We start from the raw sequence: 21,068 nt of genomic DNA, 5'->3' as shown, positions 1-21,068 counted from the left end.
CGCCTATCATCATAGAGAGCGCGTTGTAAATTTCTTTTACAAGTGTTTTCTGTTTCGTTTTTGCATAGAATCGAGGTTCCAGTCAAATATTCAACCTATCCACCATGTCCTTTCATTGGTGTGATAATCTGCATACAGCAGTCTTTAGTCCTCGTGACTATCAAGTGGAGCTTTTAGCTGCTGCATTTGAGCGCAACACCATGATTTGTTTGGGTCACAAATCGTCCAAGGAATTTATAGCACTGAAGCTATTGCAAGAATTGGGACGTAAACAACGTCTGCTGGGCAATAAGATTGCTGTGTATCTTAGTTCAAGTAAAACGCCAGCCATGTTTACGATGTTGCAGCACTTGACAGATCTCAGGGTATATCAGGAGGAATCAAACACCACCGGGGGGTTTTATGAATTGCCTTTGGGGTTTAATGTTTACATTTTACAACCGAAAACATGTCTCCAGTTGTTGCGTCAAGGCAATCTGCAGATGTGCAGGATGTATTTGTTGGTACTGGATGATTGTCATCAAAATCATGTTTATTCAGATATACGCGAGATATTTAGTGATTTTTATAAAACCGAAAATATTCATGAAATGCCAAAAGTTTTGGGTCTAGCTGGGCCACTGCACAGTGCCGGCTGTGATTTGGCGGAATTGTCCGCAATGCTGAATGCCCTGGAGAAGACAGTGCGATGTAGAACGGAAACGGCAAGTGATATTGTTACAGTTTTAAGGTAAATCAACATATTTCCATTGCTTTAAATATTAAATAATAATTGTGTTTTTTTTTGCTTCTAGATATTGTGCCAAACCATTTGAATATATTGTCCAATGTGCTCCATACAAACAAGATGAATTATGTTACATCCTGCAAGATGTTCTACTTACACGCAAAGCTTTCCTCAATAATCATCGTTACGACCCGTTCGAAATATATTGCACCGATGAATTTATCGAAGAACTCAAAGACATTCCAGATCCGAAGAAGGAACCTCTAGAATTTCTTGAGACAATGCTGCAAGTGCTAATGGAAATGGGACCATGGTCAGCAGATCGTGTGGCTTTTAATATGTATCAACGTATTGAAAAACAAAAAATAAAAACACCACACGAACGTCACTATATTCTGTTGTGTTTGGTAAATACCGCACTGTTGGAGGTCCATGCAATATGTGAACAAAATTTCCGTAAATTTAAAACTAATCACAAGGAATGTGTAGAGAAACATTCAAGTCCGAAGGTGCTTAGGTTGTTGGAAGTTTTGCGTCTCTTCAAACCGGACGATACGTCAAGCAAGAATGATACTATCAAGAGGATAAGCAGTGAATTGGATCAAATGGATTTTCAAAAATTATCGCGAATCCTGGAGACCAAATGCCACAGTGTGGAGCAGGCAGTGGAAAAGCAACAACTAGAAAGTAGATCAATTGTGGAGAACTTAGACTCAATTATTAAACCTGAGTTTCAAGCCAAATTAAATGCTGAAAATGCACAACTCAACAATGGTGTGGGTGGTGATTGTGATAATAAACCACCCAACACTAATACGAAAAAGACTGAAGATAATATTAAAACATCAAACTCCACAAACCATCGTCACCATTCGAGTTCACATCATAATCGACCAAAACGTAGACCATTTCGTCGACATAATCGTGATCATAATGATGGTTCCGACACACTGTGTTCAATTATATTTTGTAATACAAATTATACGGCTCGTGTACTCTTCGAATTATTGGCCGAAATGAGTAGACATGATCCGGATTTGAAATTTATCAAGTGCCAATTTACAACGGATCGTGTTGCCGATCCCATTACAGAACCAAAAGAAGCAGAATCCGAACATCGTCGTCAGGAAGAGGTACTGAAACGTTTTCGTATGCATGATTGTAATGTTTTGATAGGCACTTCGGTATTAGAGGAGGGAATAGATGTGCCGAAATGTAATTTAGTAGTGCGCTGGGATCCACCCACAACTTATCGAAGTTATGTTCAATGTAAAGGTAGGGCCCGGGCTGTTCCAGCATATCATGTGGTATTGGTTGCCTCGGACACGACAAATGAAACCCACCGACTGGAAGCTAAAAATGAACAATTATCGGATAAAAGTCATAAATTATTGTGTGCACTATCCGAAGATCAAGATAATTGTCTAACTGATTCAGAAAAATCCGACAAAGAAGAAGATGATGGCGATGTTAAGCAGATTAATGGCATTTCTACGAAACAGAAATTTGTATATGGTTCAAGTAAGGGTACCATTAAGATATTAAATCCCGAAGTGATTACCAACAAACATCCATCCAAGCAGACAACAAAAGGAAGTGATATTGTTTTGAAAGAAATCGAAGAGGTAACGCTAACAATTAAGGATGCTAATAGTGAAGAGGAAACCAAGAAAGAAGTTCTAAATTCAAAAACATCGCAAGAAAAAGATCAAAGTTGTGTTTCATCAAGTGTAATTGTAAAAGAAAATGTAACAAATTGTATTAATGATTCCATATCATCAACGCAATCTGCGGATAGCGAAAATGACTTGAATAAATCTGTGATAAAATCTACTGAAGATTATACGGTATTTGATTTAGAGAGTATGATTGATATTGAAGCCAGCAATAAGGAGAATAAAAACGTAAATCAAACTCCAGCCGAAGAAAAGCCCGTTGAAATTGTTAATAATGATAAAATTGATATGGAAAATGAATCAGCGGGCGGTAACCCTAGTGAAGATTATAAAGTTTTCGATTTAGATAAAATTATGGATGAAGTATCGAATATTGAACAATCTAAAGCAAATGAAAATCATGCCGATAAACAACAAATTAAAAACGAAGAACAAACATATACAAAAGAAACCCCTAAAACAACAACGGAGCAAAAAACTGTTGAGGCAGAAGCTGTAAAAAATAAATCGGTTCCGGAGAAAGAAAAAAAGTACTTTCAATGTTTGTTGCAAAATACAGCAGTTGAAGACAATTCCAAGGCTAAGAGTGATGAAACGGAATCAGCTAAATTTCAAAACATGAAGAAAACCACAGATGATATTGTCAAACAAATGGCAGAGTATAGAGAAATCGAAAAGGTAAAAAGTATATAAAAATTATTCCTAATGAAAACATAATATTATTATGTAATGAAAACATAATATTAATATGTGTTTAATATTATGTTTTCATTACAGATGCTCCTACAAAGATGTGCAAATATCGAACCAGCCGAAATTGAACACAAAGAAGCGGACATTTTCAACAATTGCATAAAACCATATAAACCCTTGGCTCAACTGTTAACAGGAGCCTATGTCGATCTCAGTAATTCCATAGCTTTAGTAAATAAGTATTGTGCCAAATTACCCAGTGATACATTTACAAAATTAACACCACTTTGGCGATGTGCCTATACGGTGCGCAATGGGACAATTATGTATCAATATACTCTCCGGCTACCCATTAATTCTCCCCTCAAATATGATATAATTGGTTTACCAATGCCAACACATGTCTTGGCACGTCGCATGACCGCCTTACAAGCCTGTATTGCTCTACATTCTTCCGGTGAACTGGATAATAATTTACAACCAATTGGTAAGGAAGGATTTCGGCCACTCGAACCAGATTGGGAAAATTTCGAGCTAGAGGAACAGGATGAGAAAATCGTGCAGGAAAATAGTGAACCAAGACCGGGTACTACAAAACGAAGGCAGTATTACTATAAGAGGGTAAGTAGCAAAAGTATTTTTTAACATTTCCGTAAATTTTAAAGGTCGTATACATGGGTGGATATTTTAAAAATTATTTTTTAGAGTAGCAGAAAGAGTGGATTTTTTTAAAAACAATATTTTAAGGTGTAGAAACAAGCATGCATTTTTTAAAAATTATTTATTTATAATATATTTATTTATATTCCATTGAAATTAGGAAAAAATCGGTTCAGATTTAGATATATTTATGTAAATGGTACACCAAAGTCCCTATATCTTTCGATCTGCACGAATTTTGGCATAGCGTACTTAACTAAATGCAGAATGATGTGTGTTAAGTTTCGTGAAAATCTGTTCAGATTTAGATATAGCTCCCATTTGTATGTTCTTTGGAGTTTAGGTAAATGTTGCACTGGTTGACACGAAACGTATCAAATTGAGGCTAGTATGACGTTATAGCCTTTTAAAATTGGTCCAGATGCAGATACTGCTTCCATATATATTACAAACGTGTATTTGATTGAGATTAACTTTATGTAACTAAAATCGATTTTAATAAATTTGTCCCATTGCACCCAAACGACTCTAAACTTGACCGAATGAAGTGAAATTTAGCATTGGTTCCAGAAAGAAAACATATTCAAGTTTATTCAATTTCACGTCAATGTTCTTTCGAAAAGGCGGAGTCTGTTAGGTGGCATATGTGGAATATACCCAAAGTGGTGAAGGATATCATATGGTCGGCCCAGTCCGACTTTACTACTTTCCTTACTGGTTTTTAAACAATACCTGAATATTTTTCTAATGAGGCGTCTTTATTTCTCTTTTGCAGATAGCATCGGAATTTTGTAATTGCCGACCAACGCCAGGCGTTGAATGTTATCTCTATTTACTTGATCTCACCCTCCAATGCCCAATACCAGAAGAACAAAATACTCGTGGAAGAAAAATCTATCCTCCCGAAGATGCGGTACAAGGTTTTGGCATTTTGACACTTAAGAAAATACCCAAAGTCAGTTCTTTTCCAATATTTACACGATCGGGCGAGGTAAAAGTCTCATTGATACTACATCCACAACGCATTGTATTGACTAAAGAGAATATCTCATCCATAAACACATTCATAAATTATACATTCACCAAAGTATTGCGTTTGAAAAAATTTCTAATGCTTTTCGATCCGGAATCAACAGAAAATTGTATATTCATTGTGCCAACGGTTAAGACTGGCGATGGTGGCAAAGTTATCGATTGGCAATTTTTAGATTTAATCGAACGTAATGCTAATATGATGCCTACACCGGTACCGGAGGAAGTACGACATGCCACTGAATTTTCAGCGGAGAAATTTAAAGATGCCGTCGTCATGCCTTGGTATAGAAATCAAGATCAACCGCATTATTTTTATGTAGCTGAAATATGCCATCAGCTATCACCGCTCAGCATATTCCCCAGCATGAAATATCATACATTTATGCATTATTATTATTTGAAATATGGTTTGAAAATCCATCCCAAGCAGCCATTATTGGATGTAGATCATACCAGTGCTCGTTTGAATTTCCTCACACCGCGGTATGTAAATCGTAAAGGTGTGGCACTGCCAACAAGTTCCGAAGCCACCAAACGTGCCAAACGAGAAAATCTCGAATTAAAACAAATTTTGGTACCCGAACTTTGTACGGTCCATCCGTTTCCGGCATCTTTGTGGCGCACCGCCGTATGTCTGCCTTGTATTTTATATCGAATTAATGGTTTGTTGTTGGCGGATGATATCCGGAAAAAGGTGGTCAATGATATTGGTTTGGGTAAACCAGAATTACCCGAAGATAAGGAGTGGCCAATGTTGGATTTCGGTTGGAGTCTAAGTGATGTTTTGAAAAAATCCAAAGCCACAAAGGTCCAACAACAATCGAATGACGATGAAAGTACTACGAAAAAAGATGGCAACAAAGAAGAGGCATCGTCTTCATCATCGTCGAAAAAACAACCTGATCTTGAAGATGATTCCATATTTCAGGATGATTCAAATGCTGATAAAACTATAAACGAAATAGTTCAGGATGCCGAACGTAAGCTCAGAGAGGAAGGAGGTGGTTTTGTTGAAATTGGTACATGGTCAAATGATATGGCTGCCGATATCGAGTATAAAATACGTTCCTCCGATACAGATAGCGATGATTATGATGAGCTAATGGATGGCGTTTTACCACCAACAATAAAACTATGTAAGTTTACAAGAAATTTTAGAAAAAAGAACTTATTAAATTCCCAAAAAAATTAATTACAAAAAAGTCAATCCTGTACCTAAGTATTTATATCCTTCACCACACTGTGGTGAAGGGTATAAATTTGGCATAGCGAACTAAATTAAGTCTAAAAAGATGTGTGTTAAATTTCATGAAAATCGGTTCAGATTTAGTGTAGCTTCCATATATATATTCGTCCGATTTAAGGGAACCCCCCCATTCTCGATTTTAATTTTTCAAGAGTTTCAATGGGCTGGTACATCAATACCAATGCTTGGTAAGGTTTGTAACTTTACACATATATAATTGAAGATTTAAAATAGAAGAAAAATAATTTACAAAAAATGTTTGTTGTTATTTTGTCGTTGTTTTTTGTAATTAAAGAAAAGTCCTCATTTTTGATGGCGGGCACGATAACTCCTCACTGGAACATCGGAATCCGAAAATTCCAACGGTGTTAGAAAGAGTACATGTCTGGCTCTCGTATGAACTAGGATTATTGACTTCGCTCTATAATTAACAAAATGGTGGACCTTTGAAAAAATATTTTTGGAAAATCGCCGATTTTTTACCAAAACCCAAGTTAAAAAATAAACACTCACAGAGAAACGTGTAAAAATTTGAAATCTATTGGGTTATTAGTTTTTGAGTTATCGTGCCCGCCATTCGCAAAAAAATGTTTAGAGAAAAACGCGTTTAAAGTTTGAGAAGCCCTTCAGCCGTCACTTGATACCGTCAATAAATCGGCTATATCTTCAAGAGTTCTTGAGATTTTCATTTGAAATTTTGTAGACACATTCTATAATTAGTGTAGATTCGAATTATATCAACAACATTTTTGACCCCGAGAATGGGGGGGGGGGGTTCCCTCTCCCAGATTTAGATATTGTTCCCATTTATATTTTCGTCCGATTTAAGGTACATGGTGCACCAAAGTCCCTATATTTCTCTCGATTTGCACGAAAATTGGCACAGCGTACTGAATTAAGCCTAGAATGATGTGTGCTAAGTTTCGTAAAAATCCCATATATATTTTCGTCCGATTTAAGGTAAATGGTGCACAAAACTTCTAATGTTTGTCCGATTGACACGAAATTTTGTACAACGAATCACAAATTTTAAAAATTATTTTATAAGAACTTGCTTGAAATTTTATAACTCATTTTAAAGACTTGCTTGATATTTTTAAAAATAAATTTTTAGGACATGCTTGAAATCATTTTTAAGGACTATCGTAGATTGTTTTAATTTTTTTAAGGACTAGCGACAAAATTTTTCTTAAAAGCTACTTATAAAAACTTTTTTCTAAAAATTCGGAACATTAAGTTTTTTATCCCAATTTTTCAGTAGTGTTGGCGGTTTATTTGGGACCATTTGTATTTTGTTTTTGCAAAATAGTCAGGCTGAATCCCAGTTTGTTGTTTTTATCAAAAACAAATATTTATTAGTGGGGAATGTATGGCATTGTTTGCCGAGGGGTAAGGCAGGGAAGACTGTGTGTCCTCATCAGTTCTCTTAGTTCTTTGTTGGGATATTCTCCCCAGAAGCTATTGCTTCTATACAAAAAACCTTTCATAACCAAATGTCTCTTGTAACAAAGCGAAGTACTTAGCTGACCAACGACATAAACTGCATGAGAATTTCGCTGGTCCCTCACTTCGAGGTTAACAAGGCATTTACAAACAATACCATACCTTTCCCACTGTTGTGTGTTGTCACATCGCGACAAATGCACACAACAACATTGTTGGTGTTGCTTGTATACAGCAACAAACCAAACAGTTTAACAGTGCCTGCTTCTACAACTTCAGTATTGTTGGCGGTTTATTTGGGATACCATTTGTATTTTTTATAAAAACAACAAACTGGGATTCAGCCAGCCTGACTATTTTGCAAAAACAAAATCCCAATTTTTCTTTAAAAAAATAATCTGATGATTTTTCCTAAAAATGGGTTTGTGGACCTTGATCAATGAATGAAAAGCTTCTTTCTCTTGCATGAATATTATTAAAAATGTAATTCAAATTTATATTTATAACTAATAAATATTCTAATATCAATTCTTCTCAGGCGGTAAAGCTGCACGAGCAACATCTCCCACATTTCATGACATTTCTCTTGACGAGGATATCGAAAAAGAAACGAAAAAAGAAAAATCACAATTTAAATATTACGACTCCGACGAATCACCCTACGAGTCGAGTTTTGCCAGTGATGCCGACATGGACGATATGGAGGGTGATATCGATATGGATGATATTGTGATAACATCAAAAAATGAAGCTGAAACAATTGAAACGGAACAAGATATTGAAAAATTAAATAAACAATTGTCAATAATACAAGAGACCAAGGCCAATGAACGTGACTATCAGGAAACAAAAAATCTTCTAGTTGGTTATAATTTTGCAGACGTAAAACAACAACATGCCGACGAGCTGCAAAAATCTATAGAAGATTTTAAAACATCTACACAACGTTTTGTCACAGAGATACAAAAATCGGGAATGTTAGTAGAATACAATCAGACAATGAAATTATTACACAAGAAATCCAATGAGAATGGGGGCTCCGCAGATAACAAAACATTGGAATTATGTTTGGAGATATATAAAAAATTACTGCCCTATGTAAAGGATATGGATTTACAAAATCTACTAAGTCAAGGTACATTGAAATATGTGTTATCCTTGGAAACTTTACATTCGCTCAACATGCAATGGATAAAAGAACACCCCGATGAGTCGTTTACAATCGAAGGATGTGGAGATTTATTTGATAGTTTTAATGATGCAATTTATCTGCACACCATTAAAGAAGATAAGAACTGCAAACAAATTAAATTAAATTTTGAGATACAAGGCAAAGAATATCCTCCACAAGAAAGTAAAAAGGGAAACAAAACAGATACGGATATGTTTACATTTGGGGGAACCAATGCTGAGCCCACTTTTAGTTTTGATTATCAACCGGATTTGTCTACACACCCCGGACCAAGTCCAAGTATTATTTTACAAGCCCTAACCATGTCCAATGCCAATGATGGTATCAACTTGGAAAGACTAGAAACGATTGGTGATTCATTTTTGAAATATGCCATCACCACATATTTATACATAACCTATGAGAATGTCCACGAGGGGAAATTAAGTCATTTACGTTCAAAACAAGTGGCCAATTTAAATTTATATCGTTTGGGTAGACGTAAAAAATTGGGTGAATATATGATTGCCACTAAATTTGAACCAAGCGACAATTGGCTGCCACCGTGCTATTATGTTCCAAAGGAATTGGAAAAGGCATTAATTGAAGCCAAAATACCACCACATTATTGGAGTTTAGTTGATTTGGTGAATATTAAGAAATTGACAAATGCCGAAATATGTGAACTTGTTCGAAAGAAGGCCGACGAATGGGGTTGTAATTTTACGGTAAATGTTGTTTGGAAAACAAAATTGAACGATGGAAAAATTTAAAATTAATTTATCTTCGTTTGTTTTACATTTTCAGGATCCCGATGAAATGAGTGATGTGGCGCCCGGCAGTGGAAATAAACTTGAACGAGAATGGGATGATCCGAATTATATACCATATGAATTTTCTTGTTTTATACCATATAACTTGGTATCGCAGCATAGCATTCCAGGTAATTTTTGGTTTACATATTTGATTTTTTATTCATTAATTGTTCACAAACCGAACAAAATACCTTGGAATTCTTACGTAGAATTTAAATTTTCCTCTCAACTGTGTTGTGAAAGATTCCCTTTATCTCGTCTATACCAAACTCCCTATTTTAGATCGTCCATCTACTCCTTTCTTTTCCTCTTTCATCTGGTCAACAGAAATACATCTCTATATTTGTATAATTTGCAAATATTCCAATCTTTATATTCCCAGATAAATCTGTTGCCGATTGTGTTGAAGCCTTAATAGGGGCATATCTAATCGAATGTGGTCTTCGCGGTGCTTTACTCTTTATGGCATGGTTAGGAATACGAGTAATTCCCTATGAACGCGTCCCCTATGACCCCAGCAAACCACGAATACCAGGAAGCACTTTACCAGATTCGGATAATATGATTACTGTATATGGTTCATGGTCACCGCCAAAATCACCATTATTACATTACACCCCAAATGCTGAAGAAGCGCTGGACGCATTATTGCAAGGTTATGAGGAATTTGAAGCAAGTTTAGGTTATAAATTTCGTGATCGTTCATATTTGCTGCAAGCCATGACACATGCCTCGTATACTCCGAATCGTTTAACTGATTGCTATCAACGTTTGGAATTTCTGGGTGATGCTGTGCTGGATTACCTAATAACCCGACATTTATACGAAGATCCACGTCAACATTCACCGGGAGCTTTAACAGATTTACGTTCGGCTTTAGTAAATAATACAATATTTGCTTCTTTGGCTGTGCGACATGGTTTCCATAAATATTTTCGCCATTTATCGCCCGGTTTGAATGAGGTTATAGATCGTTTTGTGCGAATACAAACTGAAAATGGTCATAGTATAAGTGAAGAGGTTTGTCCGTGATTTTTTTGGAAACAAAAATACGACAGATAAATTAATATAATATTTGGGTTTCAGTATTATCTCTTGTCCGAAGAGGAATGTGATGATGCTGAAGATGTTGAAGTGCCAAAAGCTTTGGGAGACGTTTTTGAATCAGTAGCTGGAGCTATTTTCTTAGATTCGAATATGTCTTTGGATGCGGTGTGGCGTGTCTATTATAATATGATGCGACCCGAGATAGAGCAGTTCAGTAATTTCGTGCCAAAATCACCCATACGAGAATTGCTTGAATTGGAACCCGAAACAGCTAAATTTGGGTATGTTTTGTACAGCATCATAATTTCTCTATTAAAGGAATTTCTAAAAGTATATTTGTTTTTTTTTAGTAAACCCGAAAAATTGGCCGATGGTCGGCGGGTACGTGTTACCGTGGAAGTCTTTTGCAAAGGCACATATCGTGGTATTGGTAGAAATTATCGTATTGCAAAATGCACAGCTGCCAAATGTGCTCTACGTCAATTGAAGAAAAATAATTTAATAGAGAAACGTTAACAATTTCTTCTTCTTTTCCACTTTTTTACTTAGTTTATAAATAAATATTTGTGAATTGTGTAGTTAGATTTTATATATCAAATTACCGAAATTACAATTGAAAGTTATTATGTGTAGTATTTCTAAAAAGAAAATGAAAAACTTTCTAATAAAACGATAAAGATTTTTTTTCAAATATTTATAATAAAAATTCCATTATGTTTTAAAACGAACACAAACTGTTCATATATGTTGTATTGTAGAAAAAAATTACCATTAATGCTAAATTTTTTATTTAAATATTAAGCAATATTTAGGAATTTTGTTTAAAAACTATTCACGTTTATCCCTTGGCAGCTTTTGCTTTACTTTTGACTTTTTTAACACGTTTCAAACCATCCATATTACTTTTCATAAACTGGGCATACATGGTCATCATTTTGGGCACATCTTCGTGTTTAACAACAGTTGATATCTGTGAAGAATAGCAGTTATAACATGTTCAATACTTATGTTTAAAAAGTATAAAATACCTTTTTTGATTTTGATTGAGCTCTCATAAGACACATATACTCCTCAGGTTCCGGCAAGGCTGGTTTTCCTTCACGAGGCTTTGGTCTATCATGGCCATTATCTGGAATAGAGAATCACATCATTGAACGAAGCTAAACCTTTCTATAAGGTAGCAGTGAGGACTAATAAGATGTCGGGTGATTGTCTATTGTGTATATGAGTTTTATAAAAAATGGAGGTTCGTTATGGAACAGTTACATAGAATAACACACTCAGACATTCGTCGGAACAGTGAACATCAACATTGTTCCCCATATTCACCAAAATAAAATATGCGCAAACGGTTTTAAGTCCACATTCTGTTATGGAACTCATATCATTGGTCAAAGACATGGTGGAACAGGGAACCTCAACATTGTTCCTTATATTTAACGAAAGTTAGCGCATATTGGTATCAAGTCCACATTCTGTTATGGAACACATATAACTGGTCAAATTCACGTATTTGTTTGGGAATATGTACACTTTCAAATATATCAACCTTTAAAATTCTAAGAATGCATACACCATTAATATGATACCGTTTAATTGAGCATTATTCCAAATTCCAAAAAAAGGAAGCTTAAGTTGATATATTTCCCCGAGTCAAAGCTAAACACGACTAGCAACTAAAATTTCACTCGCATGCAACAACAACAACTGCACCATCATTACTACTTACAGCGTTTAAATGTGACGGTAAATGATGAATCTGCCTTCGCTGAAGAGGCCAGCTTCTCCAGGCGAAGTATAAACTAAAATAAATAAATATTTAGTTCATTAATTGTGACACTATAAAAATTAAATCAAAATAATAAAAAAAATACCGATGAATTATCCAGCAAGACCATTCTAATACGTTGGCAGGTTAGTGACAGAAGAAAATTAAACGTCAAAACAACAAAAATTTAAACAATAGGGATGATCACACTCTACAAAATGCATTTGAGTTTGATTGTCATCGATTAAGTCATATTATGTTTACATATACCTAAAAACAAGGGTATAAGCGCGTTTAGACTACGAAATTTATTCGATTAAAATAAAGGGTTATCCATTTCGTTGTTTCTAAAGAGACTGGAATTCACCTTTACGCTAGTGGTTCTACAAAAGGTGGTTGAAAATTACTACAAAAGAACCAGTGATTGCAACAGTGCTTGTGGAGATTATTTAAATGATGTAGTGTTTCCACATAAATGCAAACGTTTACTTTGAAACCAAGATAAAGCTACGTTTGGATTTACGAAATCCACTCGATCTCAAATGTCAATTCCATAGCGTATACGTCAAATATAATCCACTGGATTTGTAAACGGGATTTACGTAGCCTAATCCTTTATGTCTGTTTCAGGACTTTTACTATTTCTTCGATATCATAAAGGAAAACTTGTTTTCGTAGTTTAAAATTTGTTCATTCTGGAAAAGACATAAGTTCCGTTCCAGAATATGAAAGATTCTACAAGTTTTTCATATTTTTACTTGAGTCTATAAAGGTCTTCTTTCTGTTCGTCGATGAAAGACTCTCCATACCAAAACTCCCTCTTTCTTCCCTACAGAAATACTCCTCCATATATTGTTATCACAAAAAAAAAAACATATTAATATATTCAGATATAAATCTGTTGCCGATTGTTTTAAAGGCTTAATCGGGGCATATATAATCAAATGTGCTCTTCGCAGTGCTTCACTATTTATGACATGGTTAAGAATACGACTAATTCCCTGTTACGGTTTGCATTTGATCCGAGAAAACCACGAACACCATGAATTTCGATATCTTAAAAGAAAAATTGTTATCGTAGTCAAAGATTTGAACATTCTTGCATGTTCAGGAACACTTCTACTACTTCTACAAGCCGCCTTGTGATTTGAAAAGTCACAAAGCTAGTAAAATATTCAATTAGATTTAAAGATAATATAACCAAAATTACGTTTTTATATAAAATCTGAGATTGGCTGTTGTATTGATTTTGAGGAACTGCCATCTAATTTTGAAATTTTTACTAGTTTTTCGTTTCAGAACCTTTTAAATTATTTGGTGCTCCGTGAGCGATTTTTGCAATGTTCCCTTTTTCTAGTTTTACAATTTTTTTTTATTAAAAACACAACTAGATTTGGTTGGACGGGCACTACATATTTTGCTTCTGATCGGAAAATGTTTCCCAAATAGAGAATAATTTTGTTATTACCATCTAACTACGATCCTAAAAATAATTAAACATCTCTCTTTATAGCGCAATTTATTCGCCGTATCTCTCTATCCAACGTCAATTAAGAAACAAGTAAATAATCCGGTCGGATCCATAGACCACACCAAACCCTCACACGTTGAGGATGGAGAAGTTTCTTAAAAAATAAAGCGGGAAATACATACGAGGATTTCAGCCATGTCTGTTCCAGAACTTGCAAGAATGTAAAATTGTTTACAATGATAAAAAATGTTGCCTTATTATGTCGGAAAAATAGTAAAAGTTAGTAGATTTTTGCAGTATAGTAAAAGGAAGTAAAAGGAATATCAGATTCAAATTTGAGTTAGGACCAGAGCTCCGAAATGCTCGCTCGAATTCGAGTAAAGAGTGAAACTCGCTCGAATTCGAGCGGGAGTACTCTTGCGAGTAGAAAAAGTAAATAGAGTATACTCTATTTTTCTCTGCCACTCAAATAAGAGCGCAAGTGCTTCGCTCGTTTTCGAGTGGGAGTGAAATACGCTCGAAATCGAGCAGATTACACTCTTGCCGAGTACTCTTTTATTTATGTTTTTGTTGTGATACCGTTGTTTTACTTGATGTTGTTGTGTGCATTGTTTGTTTTGTGATGTTTGGTTTGCTGTACTGCTGGGAAAGCATGCATCAACAAGCTCGTTCTCTGCGTTCACTTTATGTAAGTCTGAAATAGTGACAGCAAGACGAACCAGCCTCCAAATTGAAACCCTCGACAATATTTTGATACTAAAATTAAATAATGAACCACTTATGCATTCATGGGTTTTCTTTCAAACCAGCGCTTTTAATATTTTTGGAGAATACTTTTCCACATTTTTTAATGAATACCATTTTAAAAATTTGTTTGGAGGTGTTTATGCTTTTAAAAAAATATTGAATTAATTAAATCACACGGTTGAATTCATTTTATAAATTGAAATAAAAAACATATAAAAATCTTATATTGTATAAAACTCCTTGTACATTAGAACTTTTTACCGGGTTAACCTACTTTATGAGGATTTATTTGACATATATGCAAAGGAAATGACAATTGAAACCCACTGGGTTAACGAAATCCGGTTAAATGTAAACGTACTATAAGATTTTTATTTGTATTTCACATTTTCAGTAAACAAAATAATCGATCTCCCCACAGCACACAAAAGATCAACATCAAAAAATGTTTGCTACTACACACACACACACAAATAACCAAACAACCAAATTTATTTGTCCACTCGATTTCACTCTTAGAGTGAACTCTTACTCTATTTCGAACATTTTGACTCACACTCTTTTTCTTCATCAAGGAGTACCCGCGAGCACTCCAAACAAAATAAAAGAGTGGAGAGTATACTCCCTAAAAAACTCGTACTCTTTACTTACTCCCACTCGGGAGTATTTTTCACTCGCGAGTAAAATCGAGCAAATCGGAGCTCTGGTTAGGACACCGTTCTCCATTTTACATTAAACAATGCACTTATGTGTTTCCCTAATAAAAACATTTTTGTTTCCTGACGATTTGCTGGAATTTACCCATGGTATAATAATAAAAGGTAACAGCAAGTGTTTTTGTACAAAAAACGATACAACAACCACATGGAAATTTGTTGTTGTAAGTTCTACTAGTGTCAACTCATTTGACAGAAAAATGTAAACAAACAAACAAATTATCATAAAATTATTTTTATTTTGAAAATGAAATATTTTCGAATCCTCAAAATAAAAATAGAAAAACATGAATGAAAATCTATCAAATTTATATTTATATCGCTTCCACATCTTTCCTTTAATTGAGCCATTGCCATATATATATATATGTGTAACACATATGAAAATGGTGGGAATAGCGAGTTATTCCTTCAAGAAAGATTTGCTGCCTCAAACTTTCCCAGCAGACAGATTGATTAAATTGAATACGGGAGCACATTAATAAAGAACAATTTCAAATTGTATGCGTTCCCAATTTTCCTGTTGGGTGATTTTTAAAAAACATAATTTGTCAAATTCATATTGACACTAGTATTACGTTGGAATCAAATCATCTGGGATTTGCTGTTACCTTTTATAATTGTACCATGGAATTTACCCAGACCACTCATTTTCTTCATCAATTACTATCCTTTGTTTAACATATGTTTATAGTTGTCTATGAACATGGCATAACTCAACGATAACCGATGACTTTCTGAGGAAAGTTTGACACATCGATAACAGAAATTATCACTTTGCATGACTAGTGAAAAACAGTGCAGAAAGAAGCCGAAATTTGCAAGCTGTAGCGACATTAAATTATTTGTATAACAAATAAATACTTTATAAAATACAAAAACTGTAATCATGGTAAGTTCATAATATCCGAATCATAAATAAATACAAATTAATCATTAAATATTGCAGGGACAAAATCAATCGTCTCAAGGCGGTTCTGGAGACAAAAAAGATGACAAAGACAAAAAGAAGAAGTACGAACCTCCAATTCCTACCCGTGTCGGTAAGAAGAAGAAGCGCTCAAAGGGTCCCGATGCGGCCATGAAACTGCCACAGGTTACTCCACACACAAGATGTCGGTTGAAATTGCTCAAATTGGAGCGTATCAAGGATTATCTTATGATGGAGGATGAGTTCATACGCAATCAGGAACGGCTAAAGCCACAGGATGAAAAGAACGAAGAAGAGCGTTCTAAGGTCGACGATTTGAGAGGTACACCCATGTCGGTGGGTAATTTGGAAGAGATTATCGATGATAATCATGCCATTGTATCTACTAGTGTCGGTTCGGAACACTATGTCAGCATATTGTCATTTGTCGATAAGGATCAATTGGAGCCTGGTTGCTCTGTACTCTTAAATCACAAAGTCCATGCTGTGGTGGGTGTGCTCAGTGATGATACAGATCCCATGGTCACAGTTATGAAATTGGAAAAGGCACCCCAAGAAACCTATGCTGATATTGGTGGTCTCGACACACAAATTCAGGAAATCAAAGAGTCTGTTGAATTGCCACTAACACATCCCGAATACTATGAAGAAATGGGTATTAAACCGCCAAAGGGTGTCATTCTGTATGGTCCACCCGGTACTGGTAAAACCTTGTTGGCCAAGGCTGTGGCCAATCAAACATCGGCTACTTTCTTACGTGTTGTGGGTTCAGAATTGATTCAAAAATATTTGGGTGATGGTCCCAAATTGGTTCGTGAACTCTTCCGTGTTGCTGAGGAACATGCTCCCTCAATTGTGTTCATAGATGAAATTGATGCTGTCGGCACAAAACGTTACGATTCCAATTCGGGTGGTGAAAGGGAGATTCAGAGAACTATGTTGGAATTGTTGAATCAATTGGATGGTTTTGATTCCAGAGGTGACGTTAAGGTAAAAATTATAAGTTAATACAATTAATATTTGGTTGGTAAAATATTTTTATTGCTTTTTTATTTTAGGTCATTATGGCAACCAACCGAATTGAGACTTTGGATCCTGCACTTATTCGTCCCGGTCGTATTGATCGTAAAATTGAATTCCCCCTGCCTGATGAAAAAACAAAGCGTCGCATTTTCAATATTCACACTTCACGCATGACCCTGGCCGAGGATGTTAACTTAAGCGAACTGATTATGGCCAAGGATGATCTGTCCGGTGCTGATATCAAAGCCATTTGTACAGAGGCTGGTCTAATGGCCTTGCGCGAGAGACGTATGAAAGTAACAAATGAAGATTTCAAAAAGTCAAAAGAAAGTGTCTTGTATCGCAAAAAGGAAGGAACCCCCGAGGGACTTTATTTATAAATGTCGAAAACTTTTAATATAAAAAATAATAATTTACATGTACTACATAATCCTAAAATACAAAATAATTTTCAAATGAAAAAAAATGGAAAATTAAAAACGAAATATGAATTAGATAGAATTTGTACTATTCTCCTCTGCTGCTTGGCTCGTCGTCATTAATAAAGCTGTGGCATTCGGCAAAGTTTCTTTACATTCGGCGATTACTTTGTCCATATAATCATTTTGTTTTTGTGAAATAACCGTGAGAGGTTCATCTTTATATTTGGTATATTGGAAGTGATCGGGAGAGGTTGATGCCTTCAGATCCATCTTTTCGAACTTGTTCTTTTCAAGGAGTAACAAATTGCCTGCTTCAAATTTATCTTCGTTTATATTTTTGAAGAAATTGCGGAACTTTTCAATTTCAAAGCTGGTACGAAAACCATCCTTGTAGCCTAAATCGAATCCTTTTTGAAAAACACTATCCCTGCCGTCGGCGACTCCATCTGCGAAACCAATCTGAAAAAAAATGAAAATATGTTATTTGAATTGTCATATTTTGTGGGAATTTGCGTAGATATTGGCAACCCTATATTTAGTTTATCGTCAATGTTTGACTGAAACGCGTGTTGCAGGACGGGCCGGTTTATTAGTTAAATACCTTTGCTGCCTTGTTTTTAATTTGCTGGAAATTGATATCTTCAACTTCTCCAAAATCTCTCGGCTCCTCTTCACTACAAGTAAGTGGCATTTTATTTCTAAATTTCAAGTTCGAGACTTTTTTATTGTTTATGGGGAAATTTTAATGTTTGCGACTGTGTTGTTGTTTGAACAGTTTTGTATTGAGCATATGTTTTTGACAGATAGCCGTGTTTACACTGTATATGATAAGGCGTATTTATTTCGGTTTGAGTCTGAACTAATAAACTAGTTCAGAAAATAAAAATTTTAAAATACTTTTAACCGGTTCCACATTTCAAATCAAAACCGATCAATGTTCTTTTTGAAATATACAGTAGAAATTGCATATCAAGACAGTCAAGGGACCGTCGAATTTGGTCACTATAAGCGATAGTAGAAACTAGTACAACTTTTGGATTTCGCCGTTATAAGCGATTTCGATTGTAGATTTAATATTTTTTATTCATTGTATTATTACATTATTTCAAAATATATATATATATATATTATTCATTACAGCACAATGTCCGGTGATGATATATCTCATCAAATTTTGGCCGTAATCCAGGGCATACCTGCAGGTGCCAATAATGAAGACTTGGGAAAAAGTCTGCCCGACATTACGGCTGCCGTAAGAGTAGAAGGTCTTAATAAATTATTAAAACAGGGCTCTATAGAAATTTTGAAAAAAGGCGACAAACTTTTCTATCGAGCCAGAGATCCGAAAAAGAGTGCTCTACCCAAAGATGCAGACAACGAGGAGAAAATTGTTTACGGTATTATTGAAGAAGGTGGCAGTAAGGGTATATGGATTCGTGATATAAGAATTCAATCGAATTTAAATATGACACAGCTAAATAAAATTTTGAAAAATTTGGAAACAAAGAAATTAATTAAAGCTGTAAAATCCGTTAATGTAAGTGAATGCCTGAAACTCCTTATATGCCTAATTTTAACTCTACTCTAATCGCAGGCTAGTAAAAAGAAAGTATATATGCTATACAATCTTGAGCCGGATCGTTCGGTAACTGGTGGTGCTTGGTATCAAGATCAAGATTTTGAGGCGGAATTTGTTGATGTTCTAAATCAACAATGTCTACGATTTTTGCAAATGAAGCGTGATAGTGCCGAAAAGAAACGTGAAGGCCCGCTGGCATTTAAACAGCTTTCATGTTGCACTGTCAAGGAGGTGCATAAATTTATATCTGATCTGGGTATTAGTAAGGTAAGATTAGTAAATGCCGTCGAACTTCAATAAGGCGATAATGGAGGTTCTAGTTTTGGATGTTCGACTTCATAAGACTACAATTCTATTTTGTTTTTATATTTATAGGTCAAACTGGATGAAGATGATTTGGAAACAATTTTAAAAACTGTTGTCTACGATGGAAATGCCGAAAGAATTTTAATGTCTGATGGCAGTCATGTTTATAGAGCCATAAATTCTCCTTTGGCCCCTCCTGGCTTGGTCCAGATGCCTTGTGGCATATGCCCTGTAATAAAAAATTGTTCAACATGTGGTGATGTAACTCCAACTAAATGTCAGTATATGAAAGAATGGTTGGATTAAAATAAAATTGTACCATTATAAAATTATATATATTTTTTATTACTTTGTCGAAACGGGGTAAAAAGCGCTCAAAGGTCCCTATGTGGACATTCAGATTTAAATTGCTCAAAATGAAGCGTATTCAGGATTACCTTATGATAGATGATGAGTTTATACATAATCAGGAAGTGTAAAGTAACAATATGAAAAGAAAGAAGAGAAAAATATGGAATGAGGAACTTCTTCTTTTTATCTCTAAGCGTAGATTTAAAACATGGAATTCTATGGCTAGGAAAATTTGAAAAATGACTATATGAAACATCAAAGGTCATTGTAGGACCAGGTCTCTCTTTTAAAATTGGAAAGTAGAATATAACAGTCTCAATGCGGATGAAGAAGCGACGGAAACGATCAAACGTCTTCCCTGTAGAAATGCTAATGGTGCCTTTTGTTATATTATACTAACGAAGGACCCGCAACTTCGTATGCCGAAAGGGAATACAAAACAAATAAATGATATTTTATATGAAAATTGTAAATACTGTGTAATTGTTTGTACTATAATTCCAAATTCCACCTCTATTGCTAAATCTAATATCAAGTGTATTACCATTTAGTACTTTTCGTACACATAAGTACGAATTTCCAAAACTACCTCAATCATGCTTTCAAATACTAATCGTAAGTTCAAATTTAAAAATAATATAATTTGTTGTACTATAATTCCGAATTTCACCTCTATTCCTAAATCTAATATGAAGTTTAATACCATTTAGTACTCTTCGAACACATAAGTACGAATTTCAAAAACTACCTCAATCCTGATTTCAAATATAATAGCAATCGTATGTACAAATTTAAGAACATAGGCTCTAACTGTTCATCAAAATCCAAATTGTACCAGACTTGGTACTATTCTGTACTTATCGTACCCATAATCCAGTAATAGTACTTTATGCTTCTATAAGTTCGAAATCCCTAAACTACATCAATTCTACACTCCAACAGTAATTTTAATTCCAAAAATTCTGGTGTTCAGCTCAATCCGTCCTCAAATATAATTGTACTAAATTTGGTATCGTTTAGTACACGTAATTACGATGCCTCCATATCTTAATTCTAGAAATTTTAGGTTCCCATCCGAATTTCAAAGCTATCTCCATAGCTCAATGCTGAAACAGAAATCTTAATTTCAAATTTCAGGTTTTCAGCTGTATCCATTCACCCAAAATCTAAATTATACTAATTTAGTACTTTTCTATATGCAAAAATACTAAATGCAAATAGTATTTTTTAGAACTTTTCAT

General features: G+C 34.8%; 5 protein-coding genes across 5 annotated transcripts; 3 read left to right on the top strand and 2 right to left on the bottom strand.

Moving 5' to 3' along the window:
• The first annotated feature begins 102 nt into the window (after nt 1-102).
• LOC133336656 (endoribonuclease Dcr-1) lies at nt 103-11,040 on the top strand. The gene is made up of 10 exons (XM_061544936.1): nt 103-730; nt 795-2,440; nt 2,927-3,081; nt 3,181-3,717; nt 4,532-5,927; nt 8,019-9,372; nt 9,488-9,594; nt 9,849-10,486; nt 10,553-10,794; nt 10,864-11,040. The coding sequence occupies exons 1-10, from the start codon at nt 105-107 to the stop codon at nt 11,027-11,029; spliced, it is 6,867 nt and encodes a 2,288-aa protein (XP_061400920.1). The 5' UTR covers nt 103-104; the 3' UTR covers nt 11,030-11,040.
• A 232-nt stretch (nt 11,041-11,272) lies between these two features.
• LOC133336665 (signal recognition particle 14 kDa protein) lies at nt 11,273-12,429 on the bottom strand. Its single transcript, XM_061544945.1, has 4 exons — nt 12,388-12,429; nt 12,243-12,315; nt 11,542-11,642; nt 11,273-11,483 (listed from the first exon to the last, which is right to left on the bottom strand). Exons 1-4 carry the CDS (start codon nt 12,409-12,411, stop codon nt 11,352-11,354), a joined length of 330 nt encoding a protein of 109 aa, XP_061400929.1. The 5' UTR covers nt 12,412-12,429; the 3' UTR covers nt 11,273-11,351.
• A 3,598-nt stretch (nt 12,430-16,027) lies between these two features.
• Nucleotides 16,028-17,595, top strand: LOC133336662 (26S proteasome regulatory subunit 4). The gene is made up of 3 exons (XM_061544941.1): nt 16,028-16,107; nt 16,165-17,136; nt 17,205-17,595. Exons 1-3 carry the CDS (start codon nt 16,105-16,107, stop codon nt 17,547-17,549), a joined length of 1,320 nt encoding a protein of 439 aa, XP_061400925.1. The 5' UTR covers nt 16,028-16,104; the 3' UTR covers nt 17,550-17,595.
• A 65-nt stretch (nt 17,596-17,660) lies between these two features.
• LOC133336655 (uncharacterized) lies at nt 17,661-18,282 on the bottom strand. Its single transcript, XM_061544935.1, has 2 exons — nt 18,193-18,282; nt 17,661-18,050 (listed from the first exon to the last, which is right to left on the bottom strand). Exons 1-2 carry the CDS (start codon nt 18,280-18,282, stop codon nt 17,661-17,663), a joined length of 480 nt encoding a protein of 159 aa, XP_061400919.1.
• A 441-nt stretch (nt 18,283-18,723) lies between these two features.
• Nucleotides 18,724-19,806, top strand: LOC133336660 (DNA-directed RNA polymerase III subunit RPC6). The gene is made up of 3 exons (XM_061544940.1): nt 18,724-19,128; nt 19,186-19,437; nt 19,546-19,806. The coding sequence occupies exons 1-3, from the start codon at nt 18,736-18,738 to the stop codon at nt 19,780-19,782; spliced, it is 882 nt and encodes a 293-aa protein (XP_061400924.1). The 5' UTR covers nt 18,724-18,735; the 3' UTR covers nt 19,783-19,806.
• Nucleotides 19,807-21,068: the final 1,262 nt, after the last annotated feature.

This window comes from Musca vetustissima, unplaced genomic scaffold (genome assembly GCF_032173495.1).
Source record: "Musca vetustissima isolate MV318-11 ecotype Yass unplaced genomic scaffold, APGP_CSIRO_Mvet_v1 utg13589, whole genome shotgun sequence".
In the NCBI taxonomy this organism is placed as follows: Eukaryota; Metazoa; Arthropoda; class Insecta; order Diptera; family Muscidae; genus Musca; species Musca vetustissima.
The sequence above is the reverse complement of the archived record's forward strand: the minus strand, read 5'-3'. Positions and strand labels throughout refer to the sequence as shown.